The sequence below is a fragment of the Ambystoma mexicanum genome, chromosome 1p (genome assembly GCF_040938575.1).
Source record: "Ambystoma mexicanum isolate Mex_15411 chromosome 1p, UKY_AmexF1_1, whole genome shotgun sequence".
NCBI lineage: Eukaryota > Metazoa > Chordata > Amphibia > Caudata > Ambystomatidae > Ambystoma > Ambystoma mexicanum.
Genome location: NC_090921.1, coordinates 997,562,521 through 997,586,435, shown reverse-complemented (window position 1 = coordinate 997,586,435; position 23,915 = coordinate 997,562,521). Strand labels below are relative to the sequence as shown.

The window sequence follows — 23,915 nt, the reverse complement described above, 5'->3', positions numbered from 1 at the left end:
CCCCATAGTCTCCTTTCCATCTGATGATTACAAGGAAACCTTCCTGTTCCTCGCCTTCAGGAATGTGTTCAGCCACTGTCGTCATACAATCCCACAGGGTGTATGTGAACTCTGCAAGGGTGCAAGTCACATTCGTCGATTTTAAGGCCATGCTGCCCAAAGAAAAAAATCTTCCGGGCCCAGGCATCAATCCTTTTTTTGTCCCTATCCGGGGAATCGAAGGGTAGGCTAAATGCCTAGCAGATGTGGCCGCCTGCACCACTAAGCTCTCAGGCGAGGGATGTTTTGCTAGGTATTCTGGGTCAGATGAGGAAGGCCTCTACTTACCTACACATTTTTTTATTTATAGCTGGGCCTGAATCTGGGGTTTACCATGTGGCCATGATCCTTTTTTGCCATGCTTTATGAAAGGGGAGGACAGGGTCCATTTGAGGGACTTCATTAAGGATGTCCGTCATGTCGTCTTCATCAAAATGAGGGGAATTAGTGTTCCATCCCATAGTGTTCTGTACCCAGAGTCTGCATGGTCTGCAGGGTCAGGTCTATCAAAATCTACTTCAGGAGAAGTATCCAGGCCACTGGCTGTTTGTCGGCATTCATACAGGTCAGCCATCTTAGATCTATTAATTCTTCAGGGACATCTCTAGTCCCAAATTTCACTCCAGCAGGAGTAATGTCCTCTTCAGAGGATTGCTTCTCATAAATGGACGACAGACCTGAAAATGTCTTGTCTAGGTTGTGGCTGGTATATCTTTCTGGGTGACTCAGGCATCGACATCGGCAAAGGTGTCGATTTTGACGCCGGAATTAAAGTTGGCCTCGACAATGGCGTCGAAGACGTCAATGTCATCGCCGCTGACTTCGACAACGTCGAAGGAGCCTTCGATACAGTCGAGGAAGGTGTTGACGCCATCCTCGAAGTCGGCTTCGAGAGCACCTTCGATCGATGCGTCGATGTATCCTTCGACATCGATTTCAATGGCAGCTGGATTCCCGGCGCCATCTTGTTAGCCGTCACCTCCGATTTATGCACTGTTAGGTTTGATCTTTCTTTACGAGGTGTCGGGGAAATGTCTTCCGACGACACCCTCGACAACTTGTAGTCGGATTTCACACGTCTGGTCTTTGACCCCCCTGTCAATTCTGGAGTGAGATGGGACATGGTCTCCATGTGGCTTTTTTGAGGGGGTTTGGGCCGGGTTCTTGAAAATGTTCATCGAGGCCCTGAAGGCCTCCTTTTTTTTGAGGGAATCATGTTTACAAGGGTATGAGATGACCCTTGCGACAGCCAACGAGGAAGAGGATGAAGGACATCGGTGTCGTCTTTTCTTCGATTTTTTAGACAAAAAAAAGAGGAAAATTTCCTCAACCGATTTGTCGATCTAGATTTCCTCGACCTATGCAGTGATTTCTCACTCGATTCTTTATGCTTTCTTGAAAAAAAGACTGAGAATTCCTCCCCCCCCACCGCCAGTTTACCTAGCCTGACAGGAACCGCATTTGTCGACCCGATGGTCAGGGCCCAAACAGAGGCAATTTCGATGGTGGTCCGTGATTGACATCATCTTCCTGCACTTCTGACATTTCTTAAAGCCAGTTTTGGGTGTGGAAGGATTCGACGAGGAAGACATTTAGCAGAAAACTGAAGCGCTGTTTTCGTGACACGAAGCAGAGCTATCTGAGAAACTGAAATGAAGCCAACAGGCGTGGCTAGAGCCCTTCATACTACGGATGACGTCGATGCTCGATGGCAGCCCTCAAGGGACACAGACACTGAGACCAAGCACAGCGCACTGTGGTGGAAAAAAAATTCCAAAGCAGCGAAGCTGGAAGATACAAATATCTAAGATGAGGAATACGTGGGAGGACACAATCCATTCAAATAGGTAATTTTACAGACCTTTTGATTTGTAACATGTGCCCAAGAATGATTCCTCAGACGTTATGAACTACACAATCTCGATCATTCTTCAGAAAAAAATGACACCACTTTCAGTTCTATATCAGAGCTAGCATTTTTCAATCTACTGATGTAACAACACTGCCTACACCAATAGCCAGAAGTAACAAGCTGGACCAAAACATGTTACTACCTTCATAGAACACAATCAAACATGACTTCCATCAGCAGCACTTACTCAAAGCAATACTTTGTCTGCAGGAGACATGACTTATCAATAAGCCCTGCTTAGATGGCTTTGAACTAGCACACTCCCCGGCGCAAAAAGGCCAGAAAGGCAGACCACGATCAGGCCTAGTAACAGCGATCAAATCAGGAAGTTCCTTGTCCCTGACCAAGGTCTTGATGAGGACAGAATTTATCCTGGCATCAATAATCTCATGGTCAACTTTGGTCAAAAGCACAAAAAAACAGACACAAGAGAACATCTTGATCCTTAACATCTATTGGAACCCTTTGAGAATCCAAAATGAACAACTTATGATGGAAGTGGAACAGGCAATCAATTCATCCCTAATAGAAGATGGCATCAAACACAATGATTGCGGGGGATTTGAACATCGACTTACTTACTGACAAGAGAAACCCATGTGGAAGAACCGCTTTGTGGTCCAGCCTCATGAAATCTAGAGACTTGCACAATCTGCACCTGACAAATTGCATAGAAGAACCCTTTATCCCAACATGGGAGAGAGAGGGCAAAGAGGCGGTCATCGATTACATTGATGTGTCCAGAAGCCTTCTAAAACACTTTGCTTCCTTCAAGGTGCGAAGGACTGAAAACAGTGACCACAACCTGCTACTTTATCAGTGGCAAACGAGCTTAAAGGAACAACGAAGAACAACGTTACCTCTGGACGCGGACACTCAGGGTATTCGTATTAGTTTATCAGACACTGCAATCAGTGCGCTGACGAAAGAATACTCTGAGCGTTCCAACCACGGCAATTACTTTGCAGGGAATATAACAGACTACTCTCATGTCCTGATAGCCCACAGGAAGCCAGCAGAAAAAGATGTCAAACGGCCAGTAGCGATAATCCACGCTTTCAACAAACAACTGTTGGAGAAGAGGAAGCTGGTCAGAAAATTAAAAAGAAGAGCAAACAAATCAGGGTCGGTATTCGACATAATAGAACTAGGCAAAGCTACAAAAAATTAGCAACAGTGGCTCAGAGCAAATAGACACCAGAGAAACCAAGAGGATGCAGAACTCATGCTGCGTACGATCTGCAGCAAAAAAACAAAGGACTTTTGGTCTCTGATTAATGGAAGATTAAAGGGAGAAAGCCAGCCGCTAACCAACGCTGTGGGCGAATTGAGCTGGGTCAAACATTTTGAACAACTTTACAAAGCGCCCCTAGTACCCCCAACACTCTTCCTCACTGATGATAAAGTAAAATGGAAAATTCCAACGGATCAAATGTAAAATTTCAACAAAATTTAAGAACTCAATGGGTCACAAGTGGCCGGACCAGACGGTATCACCAATTTCGACCTTAAACAAAAGGCCGAAAGTTGGTCCAAGTTTGTGGGAGAAGTTTTTAAGAACTGTAACACAGCCTCAACCATTCCCCCATCCTGGAAAAAGGCGATCGTAGTGCCCATCTTTAAGAAAGGTGCAAGAGACAACCCGAGCAACTATCGGCCTATATCATAACTAGGCTCAATAGGCAAACTTTTCACAGCTTTTGTTTTAGAAAGCCTCAAAGGTTGGACAGCCCTCGGCAACATGACAGACCTGTTACAAACAGGCTTTGTGAAAAACTCATGAACGACGGATAACATCCTAGCCTTAAGTACCCTAAAAGCCAAAGTAGTCGAAGGCCACCCTAAAATCTACATGGCCTTCATTGACCTAACAAAGGCTTTTGACTACGTCGACAGAACCCTGCTGTGGGAAAACCTCGAACTTTACAACTGCCCACCTGAAATTCTAAACCCCATCAAGGATCTGTATAACGACACGTCGGTGTGCGTACGTTTAAATCAACAAGGCCTACTGTCATCCTGGATAAAAATCGAACGTGGAGTAAAGCAGGGCTGCCCACTAGCTCCAGCTCTTTACAACGCATACACCTCAGACTACAAAGATCAAGAGGCAAAGGTACGATCCTTCCCCCCGAGAATAGGTGAAGAGCACATATCGAGAATGCTGTATGCAGATGACATCCTCTTGATGGACCAAACGCCCATAGGCCTACAAAGACAACTGACGATTCTGGACGCTTATCTGCAGGCAAATCAACTTCAAATGAATCAAGAAAAAACTAAAATCATGATTCCGGGCAAAGGCGTGAGCAAAAAGGAGAAATTCACATGGAAGATATGGGAAGAAACACTGGAAACAGTGGAAGATTTTAAATATCTCAGAATAATATTGAACAAAAGCGTCAAAGAAAACCGGATGTGTGAAACCATTCTGAGAAAGCGATGCCTCCAAATAACACAAACCAAAATACTCTCCAGAAAGTACGCGGCTTCACAATTGCCCCTTTATTGACATTCTACAGGATGAAAGTCATCCCCACTGTCACATACGGGGTAGAAGCTATGCCCTATATCACATCACGGTTTTGGCAGAAAGTAGAAGGCCGCTACTGGCGTGAGGTCCTCAATTTACCACAATCAACTCCTCTGGGAGTTATCAGGAAAGAACTTACTTTACAGTCACTAAATTCCATCATAGCACGGAATGAACTGATGCTATAGCGCAAAATGCTCTTACCAAATTCCTCGTTGATACTTAAGGCAGTGGAACAAGAAATGAGAGCAGTGATGTGCAAGATGCTCCAACAATGGGAGGAGAAAATCATCCCTCGCCTCGACTGGGCAGGATGTTCACGCGAGGACCTAACCGACACCCAGGGAAAGGAAAAAAATGCATGAGGGAGAGAGACTGGATACAAACTATAGGCGAAGTCCAGCTAGTAAAATCAATGAAGAACAGTCCGAACAATCCAGTAAAAATTAATGAAACGAGAGCTTATCTAGTGAAGTGTCCCTCCAACAAGTTACGTGAAAACTTTATGCGGATTCGCCTAAATATCTTATACACAAATGAGATATTAGAGAGGTGAAAACAAGCTGATACCAGCCTCTGCCGATTTTGCTCCCAACCAATCAATTGAAACCTTGAAGCACCTACTCCTTACTTGTAGAGGCGTAGATGAAATTCGCACCCGTCACCTGGGGCATCTATTTGGCAAATTCGACTTTGTGAACGAAGAGGGGAAATTGAACAACTTGATGAGTGGAGAGAATATTAAATGGACCATTGCAGTTGTGGGTTTCTACAAAAGTCTTGGCCTTCTAACCCGCCAGGACCGGGGCAAAGTAAACCGTACAACTGGAAGAGATGAAATCTCGAAAAACCAAAATGTTCTCTCTGCTTAGCCTCTCCCCCCCTCCCCCTTTTCTAACCGCAGAGGCTGGCTGGATCTGGACTTTTTCTTTCTTTCTTTCTTTCTTTCTTTTCTAGCACTTGGGAACAATCTTGTAAAATTGTTTCGCTTAAACAATTAAATCAAGTAAACAAATTTAAAAAAAGCAATACCCAAATATCTCCCTCCAGATACCCAGACGTAGTGGTCAAAGGACTACCAATGAACAGACTAGACCTGGGGGATTCTTTGCATGTTGGACTGCTCGCTGTTCAACAGGATAGACTCCACACATGCTTCAACAGCAGCCACAAACCCTCAACATTCTAGGTGCCCTGACTCAACAACAAATCAATTCTACCATTTGTGCGGAATGATACATAGAACTTCTTCTGGTCTCTTGTATGGTGCATTCACAGCTATTAGGACATGTAGAAGCATGAGCACAAAGAGGGGAGATGAGGGAAAATACAATGAGGGAAAATACAATGAGAGAACGGAACGTGGAGGTAGGTGATGTATAAAATCGATCAAAACACTTACCCAATCACCATTCAGAAAACAAAAGCTCTCTCGCATTTCTACTGCCTAAAGTACCCAGATAGGATTCGACTCCAACTTAGTCTTCCACAAAGAGCTACATCTCTGCTCTCCAGCAAAGGCCTTTCATTCAACACACTCTTTAAATACTACCCTTAAACATCAGAGCAACGTCAGAAACAAATAAACTGCATGTCATAACCAGTTAGAGCAATTGCATGGATATACAATGTTTGCCGTTTGGTTTGATTTGCGCCAGAGCAAATAGCATAAAATTCACCCAAGAATGGACAGATTTGCAGAAATAGAAAAAGGATATATCCCATGACATAAAACACCATTGTCAGCTCACAGTTGGAGTTCACAGGCCTTCTGTAAATAAATAGAATATCAAGAGAATGTACATCTATAAGCTGTACAACTACAAATCTTAAAACAAAAAATGAAAAACTTGTGTCTTCAGATCTGTGTTGTCTGAGAAGTCAGAGCGATTCTCCCTCCATGACCACCTCAGCTAAATTCTGTAAGCAGGAATTATCCAAGCAGTTATAGAAGGTCCCATCAGCATAACTTATGTTCCAAAGATTAGAAGTCACATAATAAACACATAATCTGAATGGTATCCAGCCAAGCAATGGGCTGCCTTTACTTTAGTAAGATCTCATTACATGGATGGATGCCCCAAACAGTACTGGCCATTACCTACCACTTCCATTAAGCCAGCCAATTCAATTACATCCATTGATTTGCTGGCCAGATGAAATTACAACCAGTTTTGCTGCCAGATGAATGGGACTGTGTGTAAGGGGGAGGGGGAGGGTGGAGGTGCTCACAGCCCAGAGCCTTCGGTAGCAATGCTTCCTAGTTCACTACACAGATCCTGCACATATCTGCAAACAGCACATGTCAAAAATACACATGTCTGGCCCTGGTAAAGGAATACCACAGCTTCCAATGGTTTCTATATTGGTTAATTTTTATTTGACGTATTTCCGCTTATAAGGGCCAGGCAATGGAACTGACCTTGCCAACAATGGGGGGGAGGTGGCACTGTGCACACTTTCTAAAAAGCAATGCCAAAGCACCTCAATAATTACACACTGTTTGCGTCAACCATATTCTAGCAAGATAAGGATGTCCAAATACCCACATAAACACAGCCTTTCCCGAAAACGTCTAGTAGTGGAGCTCCATCATAGTGCTACTAAAACACTTCACCCCAAGTTGCTGCTCAGACGTCTACACTGGTACACAGTTCTGCCAATGGACCTCAATATTTAACTGCAGCATACAATCCTCCTTTTGGTAGTAGGAGCTTTCTCAAATAGCTGTTTATTCGACAGCCTGCTGGCCATCCTTCTTGTACAACCCCCTAACAAACTTGCAAATCTTCCTTGATTCTGACCAGAATCATCCTTAGCTGGTCAGACAGCACAGCGAGTAGAGCACTTGCTTTGACTTTCATGTAGAGCCTGCCGACTCCCGGCAGGGTCACACTCAGCCTTTCATCCTTCCGAGGTCGATAAATGAACACCACAGACCGTAGGTAGGTAATAAGCGCTCACATGGCCGAGGGTTCGCAGCACTTTATAGATGCAAATTATTATTATCTTCAGCTCTTCCAGTATGGGGCCTCTAAACTGGTCCATGTACCTCAGCCATTGTTATCATTCCATATACAATCCCTCACCAAAACAAAAAGAAAGAAAATAGTTTTCTCCACGCAGCATTCGGACTACTAGTAGCTGCTTGCCCAAGATGGAGTACGTGTCCCCTCCTCTTGGCACCTTAAAGATGCACTCAAATATTCTGCTCTCTCTCCAATACAGATTCAAAGCTTGTGTGAAGACAGTCCCTCTGTGATTTGATACTAGACTGCTACTTGCTTCTCAATAATCAACTCCCCTATTCAATGCACCACCTTTACACCAGACTCCATTCTCCTTTTCACATCATACTAACTTGGAGCATTCTCCAACAGTTGAATAAGGCTCTAGATCTTTATCACATCGACCATCTAAAGTCTTAAAAAACCACCCGACCCCATCTTTAACTCTGCAAAGGCTCTGATAAAAGCTGCTGCCTTCAGCAAGCTTGACTACTGCAAAGACTCCTCGCTATTCTGTCCATCCCCTAACTATGATCAAACCTTCTTCGATCCATCACCACCTCACTATACAGCCATCACGCATGCTGGCTCACTTTGTACTGCAGGACACTGCAAGATCCTCATTAGGTATCAAAATCCAGATCTAACCGCCTGCCATTACCGTACACAATCTATGTTCCCCTTGGCTAACTCCCTGGGCAACAAACTAAATATTACCTCAACAACCATGAACATGCAATGCTTTCCCAAGACTCGGGTAATTTTAATTCCTGCCACCCCTCCATTGGAATATCACTTCCCAAAATAAGCACCTCAAGAACAGCCATCAAACATCACCTTTAGCTGCAAGAGTCTTCTTGTCCCTCCTGTAGCCTGAAACGATTCCACTCTGCCCAACCTACCAATGGGCAGTCAAAGGCCATGAATTTCTTATAACATATCCTTCACAACCTTCTCTCCCAAACAGTGACTTTATCTTACCAACTGCTGGGATATTGTGCTCCATGGGCTACAATAATCTACAGCATTTGTTGCCGATGAACAATAAGAAAATCCCAATACTACAAAACCTTGGTTTCAGAAAAGTAGCGTATTCCAGTATTGTGAGTCATCAAACCCCAACCACCCCCTTCCACTGCAGTGCAGGGGATTCTACTAATGTGGTTAAACCAGGTTAAAAAAAAAAACAGCATGAGTATTACATAGCCTGAATTTACATCTCATCTACCCATGTTCTTTCCTATTTAGAGAGAGAAAAGGGACCTGGCCCGAGCAGAGGAAGGTCATGGCCAAGACAACCATACATTCCATTTGTGTGGCTGCCATTCCCTGGCCTTCATTAATGTCTAATAGGTAGGAGGCAGAGTCAAGGGCGGGGCCCAGACAGCATTGCATTCCTGGATTTACACCTATGTTGTGCAATAGTTCCCAACTGCCTACTTGCATTTTCCCTCCTTTTCTATTTAGGAAGGGACAGACCACTGGTGCGGAGGCTTGAGAACATCACGGGGATGCATGGAGAGACTGTTGTGAGACATTTGCAAAACGACGGAACACGTGGGCATATGACGCAAGAGGCGCTTACCCAATTCCGGTGCAGCACAGCACAGCTCTGTCTCACCCCAAGCAGAGAAATGGACTGGCATTTGAATGGGGCGCATGAAGGAGGGGACGCGCGGGGGCGTAGCTGCCACACCAGAGTGCGAACTTTCTAGAAAATGCTGCTATGCAACAGGCTCCAGTCCTGTCTCCATTCTGCGGGACGTCCCATCATTATGGGGGAAAGGTGATGGGACATAAGCGTAAAGGATTAAAAGGTTGGGTGGGCCACCCCAAGCAGTAACCCAGGGCAAGGTTTCAAGACATACATGTGTAAAAAGGAAACTAATGTTATAAAGGGAGAACATTATGGGCCTTTGTTTTTACGTTTGAAACCAATTCCACAACACCTCCTGCCAATCCATCGATATTTTATGCTTTGGTGTGTCTCATATCATTCAATGCCAACCAGAGTTACAGATACATTAAACCTGGCATGTATGCAACTCCTGAAATGACAGTAAAAAAAACCTCATAGTTTCTCAAAGTGCACCTCAATATTTCTTGGCAACGCCTCATCTAAATAGTGTTGAGTTTTTGTAAACGGCAAATGGTAAAAAGATGGACTCATGATGCAGCTGGCTTTAATTGTACATTTCACCTGTCCTTATAACTAGCAGCTCCATTCTGTTTGAGCACGCAGAATCTGTGAGGAAATGCACAACCCTGCCAGTGCTCTGTGCACTTCCCACCACATTCTGACAATTGACTGCACGATTTGGAAACAGTACACAGTTGTCTGGTTTAGTTTCTGCGTCATGCAGTTATTCCTCATTGATCTCGGCCCCACGCTGAGGTGCACCCAAGTGAAATCAGCAATAGCGTAGGCCATGAAAGAACACGGTGGGCAACATTGTAAGAGATAATAAGGCGCACACATGCTTTTTGTATGTGTGAAAATATGCACAAAGTGCCTATGAATCCAGCTTCTCCTCTGAAATAATACTGATACCCTGGGAAAGCCATCCCGATTCACCGCATGGAAGAGGAAACCACACAAAATGGGAAAGACGCAGTGAGGATTTCCTGGACTAGTTCCCACTCCTGATACAGAATGGGGCAGATGGGGGGCAATTCGCGGATACATGATTCTTGTGGCTTTCCCTTCATCCGCTACTACCTGTGCCCCATCGAAATGGGTTGTGTGATGGGAACTGCTACACAGAAACCAAGATACTCTTTTTAGGGTTTAACACAAATCTTTGTGATGAACACACCAGAGAAGTGTGATCTATGGGAGCAAGGTGGGATATGTCTCCTTAAATAAAGTGAGGACAAGGAAAAGTAGATAAGTGCAAGGAATGTTCACGAGCCTCAGAGCGGGTCACTGACAAAGTTCAGCAGTTGATGCTCAAGGCAGTAGCTTCCAGTAGAGATAGCAATGCGCAGTCAGTCACAGCCCCATAGGTTTCGATGTTCCTAGAGTCTCCTCAGGGAAGATGTCTTTATTATAGTGGACTTGTGATTTCTTCCCTCTCGTTTCTGGGGGCATTTTACACCCATTGTCATTTTAGCCCCTTCCAAGCTAAGAGAGAGATGGCGCCAGACCTTTCCTCTTTTCTGATGACAGTAAGGAGCTCATGTTCATGAGGGGAGTAATGTTTAGGCTAAACGCAATGGTCTTGAGTAAGGCTTTTATTAGCTTCCATTAACGTCACGCCCCATTTTTTCATGCTGGCACAAAGGCTGGGGTTCGCTATGGACACAGTCGACTTTATGCGCCATCATAAATCAGGGACACACCATAGGCATACATTGTACATGCAGCCTACCATGCACATATGGCAGGCACCCTTTACATTTACAATTAAACGCTGCCTGCCATGCGTGCGAATATGGCAGGTAGGGTTTAATTGTAAACAGTGCCTATCATGCAAGCATGGTAGGCAGCATTTACTCATTTGCATGGTGGAGTGCAAACGTGCAGGGCAAAAGGCAGAATACACGAATGTACGTCGCCTTATGCCCTGTACATTTGCACTCCTCCGGGAAAATGATCAAAATTTGACGGCAGGGAGTGGCCTACGTGTAGGTCTACACATACGGGCTCCCCTGACACCAAATACAGCCTTCTGCCTCATGCTCATCGGCCCATGTCTGTATTCTCGGTATCCCTTGCAGTTCCCGGCAGGGCCGTTGTGACCCTCTTTTCTTCCCATCATTCTCATGCTTTGATTGGCACTATGCATCTATTGACGAGATTATCTATTTCATCATCCCTTTATGCCCTAGTCCTTCTTCCCTTGTTCTCATCTCCCTTTTCATTTCCTCCTCTCACCTTCTTTGAAACCTACGTTCTTTCAATCTGTGTTTCTACTTCATCATGTTTCTTCTCCTCGAGTCTCCCTTTTTGTTCCTCATACCTTCTTCGTTCTTGCTTTTGCTTGCTCTCCCTTTCCTTCTTTGTATGCTCCCGTAATTTTCAATCCTTTCCTGTTCCTCTCTTTCTCCAACACCATCAATGCGTTGTCCATCTAACTTGAGTAATATCTGTCCTTCCATCCATTTGTTCTGCACTACTGACACTTTCTTAGCTCTGTCCGTCCCTTCATTTTGTCTCTTAGCTTCTTCCTCTATCTCTTGTTCTAGCTCTCTGTCCCTTCTTTCGTCACGCTCTTTATATTGATCGCATGTTGACATATATTTGCATTCTTTAATCTTACTTTCTTCCATGTTATACTCACTGTTATAAGCGGGGGGCTCGCACGTTGGATTAAAATACCCTGCTGCTGCTTTTAACTCCTTTAAAGGATAGAAGAACAAGTTGCCTACCCTTGGTAACTTTTGTTCGACTGGATGTTTCTCCCATGTATTCCTCATCTTATGATATCTTCCAGCTTCAGCTGCTTCAGAATTTTTTTCGACAGAGGGAGCTGGGCGTCGATGTGGGTGACTCGATGTCCCTCGAGGGCTTTCATCCCTGGGTAGATGTAATCGTCTGTATATATAGCATGCGCTGCGCCAGTTCCGTTTTTACACCTTCCTCATGCAGACCAGCCTAAGTGAGTTCTAGACAGTACTAGACTCTGAAACAGCGTTAAGTGTAATGCCTAAAAATTCTACAGCAGGGTAGGCTGGGAGGAGCGATGAGGAATATGTGGGAGGAACATCCATTCGAAAGAACGTTACCATGGGAAAGTAACTTGTTCTTCAAATGGCTTGTGCCCTCCCACATATTCCTCATTTTACGATAGACTCCCAAAGTAGTGTTAGGTTTTGGAGGAGGGAGTACGAATTTTCAGTTTCAAGATTTGTCATGGATCAACTGCTTTCCCAAATCCTCCTTCCAGGCTAGAGGATCAATCCAGACGACAATGCTTCATAAAAGTATGGATCGTAGACCAATGGCTGCCGCACAAATGTCTTATCGGTACCCCTCTTTAAAGAGCGAAAGATGTTGCCATGCCTCTTATGGAATGGGCTCTTAGCTCTTCTGGGGGGATCTTTCCCAGCGAGACTGTAGCACTCTGAAATAGTGGCAGCTCTGCACTCCCCCCTCCCCCGAACCCCCACAGCAAATCACTCTTTCCAGGGGTGATTTAAGATGCTGCTTCGCTCAGCCAACATTTGCAGGACTCATTTGCTGAGCTTGTGTGCTTTCTTCTGGCCTGAAACAAGGGAAATCAATGGGCCATGAATATCACTATGTTGGGGGCCAACACTGTTAAGAGGCTTTCAGCATGCTGGGCACACTATTGTTTTACAAATGTGCAGCTACACTTGCATATAAAAAAACCCACAAGGCATTTCCAAACTTAAGCATGCTGCTTAAACGTAGATTGACTAGGTTTCTTTAAAATGTGTTTTTTGGGAGACTACCACACACACCCAGTGATTTTTGTGCCCTTTCCATTGCGTTTTACCACATGATATATTTCTAAAGATGTTCTGCTGGTCAAACTGCTTAATCACAAATAAATGCTTCTATTGTGCTGACAGCAGTTATTAGGAAAATAAACTGTGGGTTCATGTGTGCCAACTTTTCATTTTCATTATGGTGCAGAAATTCCCCCACTCCTGCTCTGAATGTAAGCAAGCCGCTTGTAGTCTGCAGAGTGTGGCACCGGAAGCCCAGGGATCAAAAAGTTGCACACAAAAGCGCGCTGTGCTGAGCCTATGGCTTCCAGCGTAGACGCAGAAGGAACACAGACGCAGGGAGCCAGAGCCCGCAGTAGGTAATTGGGGCAGAGGGCGGGAGCAGGCGGAGGGTACCGCGTAGCGACTGAAGGTTTGAAGGGGGGGAGACGGGGACCGGGAGAGGGCCACACACAAAGGGTTGGACCATGTGGAATGCAGCCTTTTTTGCTGCAATTACAGGTGCAACCTTTTGTGTGCGGCCTATAGACATAGAAACAAGCCGGCGACCAGACCAACCCACCCCCTGGCCAAATACATTTGATAGCACTTTATTTACAGCCAGTTTAAAATATAAAACATGTCAGCAACAGTGGCTCAATCTGCTGAGGTACCATGGTAGCCTTCTACTGTACTGCGTGTCTATGGATCCTTTAATGTGCTCAAAATCACTGCATTACCAACAGTGCAGTTCATGTACATGACTTCAAAGTCAATAGTATTTCAGCACAATGACCCAGTGCATAGATTAATTGAGGGTGTACCACTGGTGCTCTTCCTTAATGGGCAAGATGGGGCATTCTGCTTCCCCCAACCTTGCATGGCTCAGTGGAGATGCAGGCCTGAGAACTGCATGTTTGTATATATGAGGGGTGCTTCTGCACCTGCCCGCACATACAAACATAGCAGTGCGCGCTTCATCATCTGCGCTCTGGAGCGCACGTCCAGGTACCAAGAAGCTCCATTGCTTCTTGGTTCCTGTTTGTGCTACGGAGGAGCTGGAGTGTTGGGAGGAAACTTCAGGACAGGTGCGGAAGGGAAGTTAATTTAAATACGTGTATGCATGTGTGTATGCTTGTGTTGTGTGAATGAGCGAGTGCAGGCTGTGCGTGACTGTATGTGCACGTGTGTTTGTGTGAGCCATGGAGCTGATTTTGGTGGGAAGAGGGTTGTTGCACAACCCCTTTCCCCACCTGTCGTGTGCGGTGCTGGGGATCCCTGGGGGCAAGCATGGTATATTTCTTCTGGGCATCCACGATCGATGACTAGTAAGAAAATACTACCATGCTTGCTCCTTGGGGGGCCCCAGTGCTTTGAATGCACACACAATCATATTGTGTGCATACAAGGCGCTGTGGGGCCCAGGGAGTGCCATGGCATTTATTACTGGGCATCTATGATAAAGCAAGCATGATAAGTTATCATGTAGCTAGTCTGGCATTTTAATGCAGCCAGGCTAGCCATTTCTTAATGTGGTATGCCATTTTGTATTGGTCATCTTTGATAAAGCAAGCATGATAAGTGCTATTATGTAGGTAGACTGACATTTTGGTGAAGCCAGTCTACCCATTTCGTATTGTGGCATATGTTGTATAGGGCATCTTTGATAAAGTAAGCATGATCAGGGTTATTATGTAGCTAGACTGGCATTTTGATGCAGCCAGTTTGCACATGTTTTCATACTGTAGCATGGCATTTTTAATGGTAAAGCCAACTGGAGAATTTGGGATGTGGGGATTCAGCCATATATTGGCAGAACAAGCGTGGACATTTAAACTCTTTATTTAGATTTTCAATAACATTAACACATCAACTAAGCATTACATAAGTAACATGTTCAGCATATAACTTAAATACCATCATTACTGGCATTAGGCGAAAAGCAAACAGGAGTATGTTATTAAATGGGAATATTGGTTTTTTTTCGCGGAGTGTATGGACACAGCCAGCATGAACATGTTTTTATACTGGCATTTATTGAGGGCAAAGGCATAATGAAAATGTGTTCGGAAAATGCTCCTGTTCGTAACTTGTATCTATTGGATTTTTCCATGAGTTACCCAAAACTAATTGCAAACTGTTTGGCTTTTTGCCAATTTTTTGTAAAAAATTGTGCTGGAAAATGCACCATTTTATGCCAGTATATAAAAATGTTTCTTAGGGGAAGGGGCCCTGAACACCGTCTTGATTGATTCAGGCTTCTTCGCTATGGCATATTAGGGGCAAATATTTACTGCCACCCAATTAAAAAATTCACCAGCTGTTACTGGGATGTACACCCAGAAACAAAACATTGTAAAACAATTCTATGGGGGCAAAGGGAGATTCCTGCAACCATTGCTAAAGAACCAAGAGAGCAGTTGCCTCCTGTCATCCCTGTACATGGCGTCTGTTTGTGATATTTCATCTGTTAAACAGACCGTCCTTGACTATCAATTGAAACTGAGGTACCAGTGATATCTCCTCTGTTAAACTGACTCTTTTTGACTGGCTTTATTTAAACCTGAGCTGGAAGTGATGTCTCTTCTGCTAAATACCACCTCTAAGTACACATTATATGAAGCTGTGCTGAGAGGGATGTTTGCTTGAGTTAAAAGAATGCATAGGGCCTTTTACTAACTGTTGAACACGAGTTGACGTTTTAGGATGTATGTTAAATTGATGCAAAACCTTTATGGTCTTAAACCTACTCTGAAGCTACTAAGAAGGTTTGGCATGTTGACCCTTATTTGATGTGTCACCACACCACCTCCTGTTGTGTTTGCAACCCCTGGTTTGTCCCCCCCAGCCCTCAATACTGATTTCAAGTGCAGATGGAAGATTCCGTCATGGAATGGTTCAAGCCGGGGCATGTTAGGCAAAGCGTATGCTTGTCTAATCTGGTGAATTAGTCTTTTGCAAATTCAAATCTTAAAAGTTCGATTCTTGCCAAAGCCTTCCCTTTCTCTCCATTTACAGGCTGAAATGTGCACTAGAGGAAGTTAATGAATAGAACATCTAACGTGAAAATGAAAGCAAATGTGTTAGGCCAACAAAGATAATAGAGAAATTGTGACAAGAGTCAGTCTCTGACTTACGAAGGTATACCCCAGGGTACACTTGCCTAGGCTGTACTCGGTCTAGTGTGCAGTGGGTGAGGAGAACAGCATTCCCTGTGCCTGCTTTGCACCAGAACCAAACAACGGGTCTTTCCCAAAACCCACATTATAGAGCCCTTCATAAAGGGCGCCCCGGAAATTTTCACATAGGTTTCAGGTTCTCTTTACATGACCGAAGCAGAACGCAATGCATTGCAATTTGCAGCTGCAGGATACACCCCCTTCTCGCAAACGCCCCTTCCTCCCTAGAGTCGGGGGGGTGTCATTATCGTGTATTGAGCACTGGAGTTACTGAAGAATGACTTTCATGCACCATTTGATTTGGGATCGGGTGGCAAGTGCCATGGCTGTAATAGATTAAACCTGCCTTTTCACACCTACTCTTCGATTGGTATGAAAGTGTTAACGAAAGGTATATTCTTCCAGAGAAGAGTCACTATGAAATAAAGACTGTATTCACTTCTAAAAACAAATGGAAATACAGAAGTGGAAGACATTTTAAAAACGCATTGCGACATTGTTCAACTACAAGAAAAGGCCTATGGTGAAAGTGCCGTTCTATTATTCTTTCCATCGATCACGCGATGGCAGCCCCAAGTCCCATGATAAAAGTTAGTAACTTCCCTAACTCCCTCCAAGACAAAGGCACATCAACACATCCGTGGTTACACAATGGAGTACTCACCATCTTTGCCAGAAATCTAGCTGGGATGAAAGATTGATTGGACAGTATGAGGGTCCTGGAGACATCAGTCAAAACTGGGATACCACCGAAGTCCATTTCATCAGGAGACACATGCACAACTGGGCCTTCTCCAATGCACTGCAAGCGAACCTCCTGTTCCAAAAAATAAAAAAGAGCATTGCTACAAAAAGTGCAATTACATGGCCCGCCTACTAAATGGTCATGAGGCTGATGAATAGAGGGAGGCAAGGAAGAACTCCGGCAACAACGAGCATTGGCAAAGCCGACATTTTTGGGATTTTGTCCAGGCACGAGATGAGCATTTTCCATGCACAGCCATTATGATACTACCTGGGCGTGCAATGGCAACAGTTGGCAAACTGTGTGAGTACCTGGGTATATGAATGAACCTGGCAAATGCCAATCTAATGCCCATGAAAATGCCCAAAAGCTTGGCTTTGTCAATGCTTGTTTTAATGAGGAAAGAGTAACAAATGGAAGGACACACATATTGCTTGTAAATCAAGTGGCTGAAGGCATGCTTAGTCAATATATTTGTATTACATCAAGAGCTAATTTACGGCTGCAATGAAGCCATTACACCTTTCAGAAGTTTGCCAAGAAATAATAACGGCAGCCAATCAAATCCATTAATATAATGTTTGAGTGATAGAGACATATCAAAGAGATCCCAGCAGGGTGTGCTTTGGAAGGGTGGGGCGGGTAGTGGATGGGAAGGCCAGAGACGTTAGCATGGCTGTCGGCAGTCAATGGGTGGTTAGAAAATCCAAACACCCACAGTCTGTGTTCCTGATTCCATCCCATCACCCTCCTTCCATACTCCCTTGCGAAATAGTTCTGGTTTTATTTTTTATAAATGAGTTAGTTTATTTCAACCCTTTTCATTCATAAAGGTCATCATCAACTAAAACAGCAACAAACAAAATAAATAACCAGACTGAAAAAGAAGAGAAAGAACAAAGGAGGAAAAAGAAAAGATGATAGGCATCTGTCCTAGTTTAACCTCCCTTGTATGTCTCTATCTCCATCCAGAATTGGAGCACTGCAAAAGTCACTGTTTTTTCTTCAGCTAAGAGCAGGGAATTCCATCTTTCTTCTTGGGTGAGCACGGTGAGGGCTCGTGGTAGGCGATCAATGTATTTACATCTTATTTCTGCAAGTGCTTCGCATACCATCACAATGTGGTATACAGTTTCTATCTACAGTACTGTGGCAGAAGCGACAGGTATTTGGGAGATGATCTAGTTGTTTCATTTGGACAAAGACTTCACGGGTGGGAAGGAGGTCTGAAACGTAGAAAGAGATTGCGCTGTTTTGGCGACGGAAATAACTTTAGATGTGGTGGCAGCAGGTTAAGCTTTCGCGCTTCCAGAGTGCAGTTGATAGCTAACTGATACCAAGATTTCAAAATCTATGTCTCAATCCAGTCTGTGTTCTGGATTTTCTTCTTAACAGCCAGCAGATTGTTCTTTAGTGTATCCATAGAAGACTCCAGTGCTTCTATCCAATCTAGGCATGCAGACTTCCATTTATTCAGAATTGAGGTATTCATGGGGAGCAGATTTGTTCTCAGGATATCAATAGCCGAATATCGTTATCCATGATTGTTTTATGGTACAGGTCGAATGATTTCCATAAAACTTGCAAGTGGATTGATTTTAGGCCAAGTTTGTATCAAATTCTTTGCATTGGGAACTAGCTGGGGAGAGACCATACTTTCCTCCAAAAAAGGCCTTCTAGCTTATCCAAGATTGAGTGTGAAAGATTGAGGACAGCTTCCGCTCCGTAGCACAGAATGGCAACTACTTTTTGTCGGTAGAAAGTGTGTGTGGGCCGCATGGAGTATTTGCCATACTTTGTGCAATATCAAGCCTTGCCGGGCCAGGGATTCCATTTTAGATTGGAGAATATCTACCCAGACTTGCCCGCAGATACTAGAGTTGATGTAGATTCCCAAGTATTTGTACTTGTCTACTTGGGTAAGACGAGTTGAACGTAGAAATATTGCTAGCGGTTTCCATTTGCCACCCTTCATGGCCAACAGTGTAATCACTTGTGTCTTATCAGTGTTTATCATCATTTTATAGTTTTCTACATAGGAGGCCAATCTGTTCAGCAGTCTTTGCAGACCGATCTGAGTTGTGTCCAACAGGACTATATCTGTAACGCTCACCTGATTCCCACGGAGGCGCTGACCCAAACAGTTGCTTCTATGACTATGATGAGGCGTAGAACTCGGAAGACGCTCTGGGCAGGACCTCCGAATATTGACTGTCTGGCTTGTAAGGTGAGTTTTCTGCAGGTGGAAGAAAAAGGGGTAATTACAAGCTGGTTGGATAAGTTCTCCCACCAATCTTCTGCTTTTCCCACTTGGTTCTCGACTGGTCTCCACGAACTCTCACCTTTGGTTTAGTAAAGCCGAGCTCTCCGTCCTGCTTCTGGTGCAGGGGCGCGTGGAATCCAGTTACGTCACTGGATGATTTCAGTGTTTAGGCTCAGTGTCCTTTTGTGGTTTGTAATAGTCCTTCAGGTGCCGAGGAGCTGTTGGCGACACCACCACTGCTGTGCAAGAAGAGGCTCGTGAGTATAGAAGATCTGAGGCCGCTTCTGAAGGAGCACCCTTTTATAATGTCCTTTTCTGTCTTTCAGGTGCCGAGATGCTGTGGGCGATGCCGCCGCTGTTGCACGTGCGGAGGCACGTAAGTATAACTGAATTGTGGCCGTTTCCAAATGGGCGCCTCTGATAATGTCTTTTCCTTCCTTTCAGGTGCCGAAATGCTGAGGGCGATGCTGCCGCTGCTGCGCGTGAAGAAGCGCGTAAGTATAACTGAGTTGCGAACCCTTCGGCTCGGACACCACTAACAATGTCTTTTGTCTTCCAGGTGCTGGGATGCTGCCGAAGCGAAGGCCGCGGTGAACTCCGGTGTGATCACGGATGGATAAGGTAAGCGAGCGCAGCTGCGAGCGTGTTGCCCGTTTTCTAACCTTATGTCTTTATTTGCAGGTTGTCGGAGACTGGACTCTTGTGGCTGAATTCTGGTGAGTAGATGTTCCTGTGCCTTTTCTTCATCCACAGGTTGCTGCTCGAGAAGCTGAGGGTGTGTCTGGACCTGGAATGCAGGAGCCGACTCGTTGAGCGTCCTGCTGCTGTTGCAGAATAACGCGAAGCACGTGAATTCTATCGGGCGTGGTTTAAATAGTGGAGAAGTGCTTTGGTGCGTATTCTTCCTCCAGCCTCACCCAGGTAAGAAAAGAGTTCCAGTGTCAGAGGATTAGCATCAGCCCCACCCAGGTAAGAAAAGAGTTCCTGTAACAGAGGATTGGTCCCTCCCAGCCAGTGGCTGGGACTTCACCCAGCTTGGATTGTTCTAGGCGAGTATGCAGCATGGTCTGCCATAGGTAAGTCCACCCAATCACTACTGCACACTTTAAGAATATGAGCCCGGCGCCCAGGGCGCCGGGACTGTGGTTCCTTATGAGCCTGGTGCCAGAGGCGTCAGGACATGGTCCAAAGGGCCCCTGTAGGGGTCTGCTGGAACTGGGGGTGTGGATGATGAGCCTGCTTCCGGGGACGCTGGGCCAGTCTTGGCTCCTCGGGAGTAGCGCTCATGACAATATCGTCTGCATATAATAAGGATTGTACAGGGGTGCCAGTCAGGATAGGTGTAGAGGCTTGAACTCCTTATTGTGATGTCAGATATATACAGGTTGAAAAACACTGCCGCTAAGGGGAAGCCTTGTTTGAGGCCCCTCTCCTTCTTAATTTTCTTTGTGACCAAGCCTTTCGTAGATAAACATACTTGAATTGATGTACTGGAGTATAGGGCTTTGATTGCGGAGAGAGTGGCTTCTGGGCATCCCCATCGCTTCAATTTTACTCACAAGATCTCTCAGCTGGCCCCACAATAATTGCAGCCAAAAGACTCACACACTCAAACTCTGCTCACATGATAGCCAAACCTTACAGTGCCACCCCTATCCATCTATATTTAGATTTGTACCCTAGCATGTCTCAGTGATTAGGTACTCCACAGACCTTCAGGGGGATTCTACACAATCTGGGATGATGTGTGATAACCCTGTAGTAAGGTGTTCATCAAACCTGTTGTACCGTGCATACTTCTCTAACCATTTGGCTGTGGGTCTACCTCTGAGGTCATCATTGTGCTGCTTAGTTTTAATGTAGAACCAATAGAGTGGTGCTGATGGAACTATCCCCAAATCTCTGTGTGTATGTCTGGGTTTCTCTGTCGGTCTGCCCCACAAACTCTTACACCGATTCCCAAAACGTCTATTCTCTCAATCGCGCTCTCATTCTCTCACATAAATTGTGCGTTAGTTTCCTTGAAGTAGTAGTGTGGTGGTAACAGGCCCTTCATTTCTATGCACCCAGATTTGGAAGCGCCAGGGGTGCTGCAGAGGGTGGCTTCCTCCCTATGACTGGTCTTTTTATGTAGCAATAGCAAAAATGGGTGATTATTCTATTCAATAGGCAACATTTGTTCAAGACCGCCAACAGCACTCAATGACAGCATGAGAGACATTCTAATATGACAGGACCTCATAAACCTAGCATTACTGGCTATCCTGTCACTTCTTTCGTTGCAGATTCTGGATACCCTACCGGTAGGCCAGGGTTCTTAACACAGACTGGGCCTCAGTAACTGTGGTCCGTCCAGCACACCTACTTCTTTGTGTCACTTTTTTCTTTTTCTCTTTGAATTTAATTGATATTTTATTTCTATCGCGCTCGTACGTGATTTGATATACAATTTTTACAAACATGTTATTTCTCCTTTTAATAACGCACAGCTAACTGGTCTGAGATGTCTGTGCCACCTTCACTACTGATAAATTGAGCATATGAGGCAATGGACTTGACTGATGGAAGGGGAACGTGCCGCACAGCAACATCTTGGAAGACAAAGCAGAAATTAACTGGTCATGAGGCGATAAATTGCACACCAGATTCCTGGAAAAGGGAGGGGCATATGCAACACATCTGGGCAAATGCAAATAGGCAGGATCATAAGAAGGGAAGGGGGGATTCAACCAAGTGTGTGATTTGGTATTACAGCAGCTGCAGCATGGGAACATCCAACATGGACAAATCAATAGATGGAGAGGAGGTAAATGCCAAAGGAAGCAGAGAGAATGAACATTGTCTTTCTGGGTATTAAGTGATGTATTCAGTATCCCGAATGTACATTTTCTGGGGGGATAATTGCTAAAGCATGATGAACAGGAAACAATGTGTTCATTGCATGTTACAAAACAAAAGCCTAAATTAAATGTCCAAACTGCATACAGCTTTTAAATCGGGCAGGGGACTAATATACCCATTAAGATGCTGCAGGGTGAGGCCTTGAGAGTAGGAGAAGCCAGTGAAAGAAACCCATTATGAGTCACCCTCTATAAATGAGATGACCCATGTTACTATGACATGCCCAAGTGCTCCTTCATATGGACAGAAAGGCACCGACTGTGAATGAGAGCCAAACGAACCAACATAGCAGAACCATCTGAATTGCCCATTTGCCAAAGCTCAGCCTGAAAGGTGAACTTCCAGCATTGTGGAAAGACCAGAAGTTAGACCTGTAGAGAAGATCTACTCACAAGTACAGAATCAAATGGTAATATACCCAGAACTGACGAGGAAAGTGCTACAGTGAAGGCGGTCAGTAATGAAGCACTTACCAGAGATGGTTCCTTTCTTCCGAAGATGGCAATACGAGCCTTGATGTCCAGTTCTCCCGTCACTTGTGCTTCCACAACCAGTGGAATTTCTTCAGTGCTGAGAGGATTTATGATGCCTCGAGGAGTAGGGCTTGAATACAGTACTCTGGGATGCTCCTCCAGTTCCTGTGGGAAGATAAGGAAAGATATGCCCATGTGCTGTGTGGCCTTTCACAGGATTGTATGGCCTGCAGTTATAACGTGTTTCTCGCTTTCAGCAGAGGTTTACTCTAATACTTAATTTCTTTCATGGACAGACAATCCAGAAGTGAAGTAGAATCTCTAGGACAGTACCCATCACCCACAATAGCCATAGAATGTTGATAATAAAAGCGAAAGCTCAGGCACCACCACCACACACAAATGAGCTAATCACCTTTGCAATCTCTTACCACATTACCCTACATACACAAACCCCCATGCCCACCGCATCCATCACCACAACAGCGAGTCATGGACAGCTCTCTGCACAGCCCTGCAACACTTCTACCCACTACCAAACATACAAGCAGCTCTCTGCACTCAAAGGATGCCAGCTAATTGATAGTGGGCGCTCACCTCCCCATAGGCAGACACCCAAGAGTCACCACCACAAACAATCTGGCACACAGGACTCTGGTGCTTCCAGCCTACACCCATTAACACCTAACATTTCCCACCTGGCCCTCCCACTAACTCTGCACTTCTTGCTCTCCCAGGACCATGCATCAAAAAGCTGCCAACATTGCAAAAGTTGCTCTACGTGAGATCATCACTTTTCACTGCATTACACTTTAACAATAGACTTGGATGAGGGGGGTGGTATTTCACAAAAGCTAAAACTATAATTCAAGCCAAATTATCCTGCCCAGCAAAGGGGATGAGCACATTTTGCTGTTTCAGATGGATAATCTGGGACCATTAAATCCAAAAAGGTTTATGCATGCTTAACCATTGATCTCATCAGTCTCAAGCACAGCTGCTGGTCTAGACCTCCCCAGATGTTCAGCCATTTTACAAATAACAGATCTGTATGAATCATTCTCTGGAGAGGTTTCCCAGTTGCTAGTTTCTTTAGGAGTTTCCACCAGATTAAGCATCTTGGATCCTGAAGAAATAAGCTCCTCTGGAACATTTGATGGTCCAAACTGAAAACCAAAAGCGGCTTGATCCTCCTCCTCTTCTTCGAAGATGGACCAGATTTGCCTGAGGAAATCAGGTCGAGGCATGGGTTTGAACGACTTGGGCGGTTCTGGAATTGGTTTAATAGTCTTCGGAAGCACTGAATGCTCCGATAGTGTCGAAGGCATTGAGGGCTTTGACGACTTCTTCTAAGTGGTTGGTGAATGTGCTGACGGTTTAACGTGCTTCGATGACTTCAAATGGATGACATACCTTGAGGGTTCAGGAGATAAACTCGACAGCTTCAACACGTTCAAAGAAGGCTTCG

General features: G+C 44.9%; 1 protein-coding gene across 1 annotated transcript in view; it reads right to left on the bottom strand.

The window, feature by feature from the left end:
- HYDIN (HYDIN axonemal central pair apparatus protein) overlaps nt 1-23,915 on the bottom strand; it is a 3,273,799-nt gene that overhangs the window by 2,406,071 nt on the left and 843,813 nt on the right. Inside the window, exons 17-18 of the mRNA XM_069654775.1 lie at nt 22,448-22,612; nt 16,730-16,882 (exon numbers count right to left, since the gene is read on the bottom strand). Coding sequence (XP_069510876.1) covers nt 16,730-16,882; nt 22,448-22,612 — 318 coding nt within the window. The remainder of the gene's footprint in view (nt 1-16,729; nt 16,883-22,447; nt 22,613-23,915) is intronic.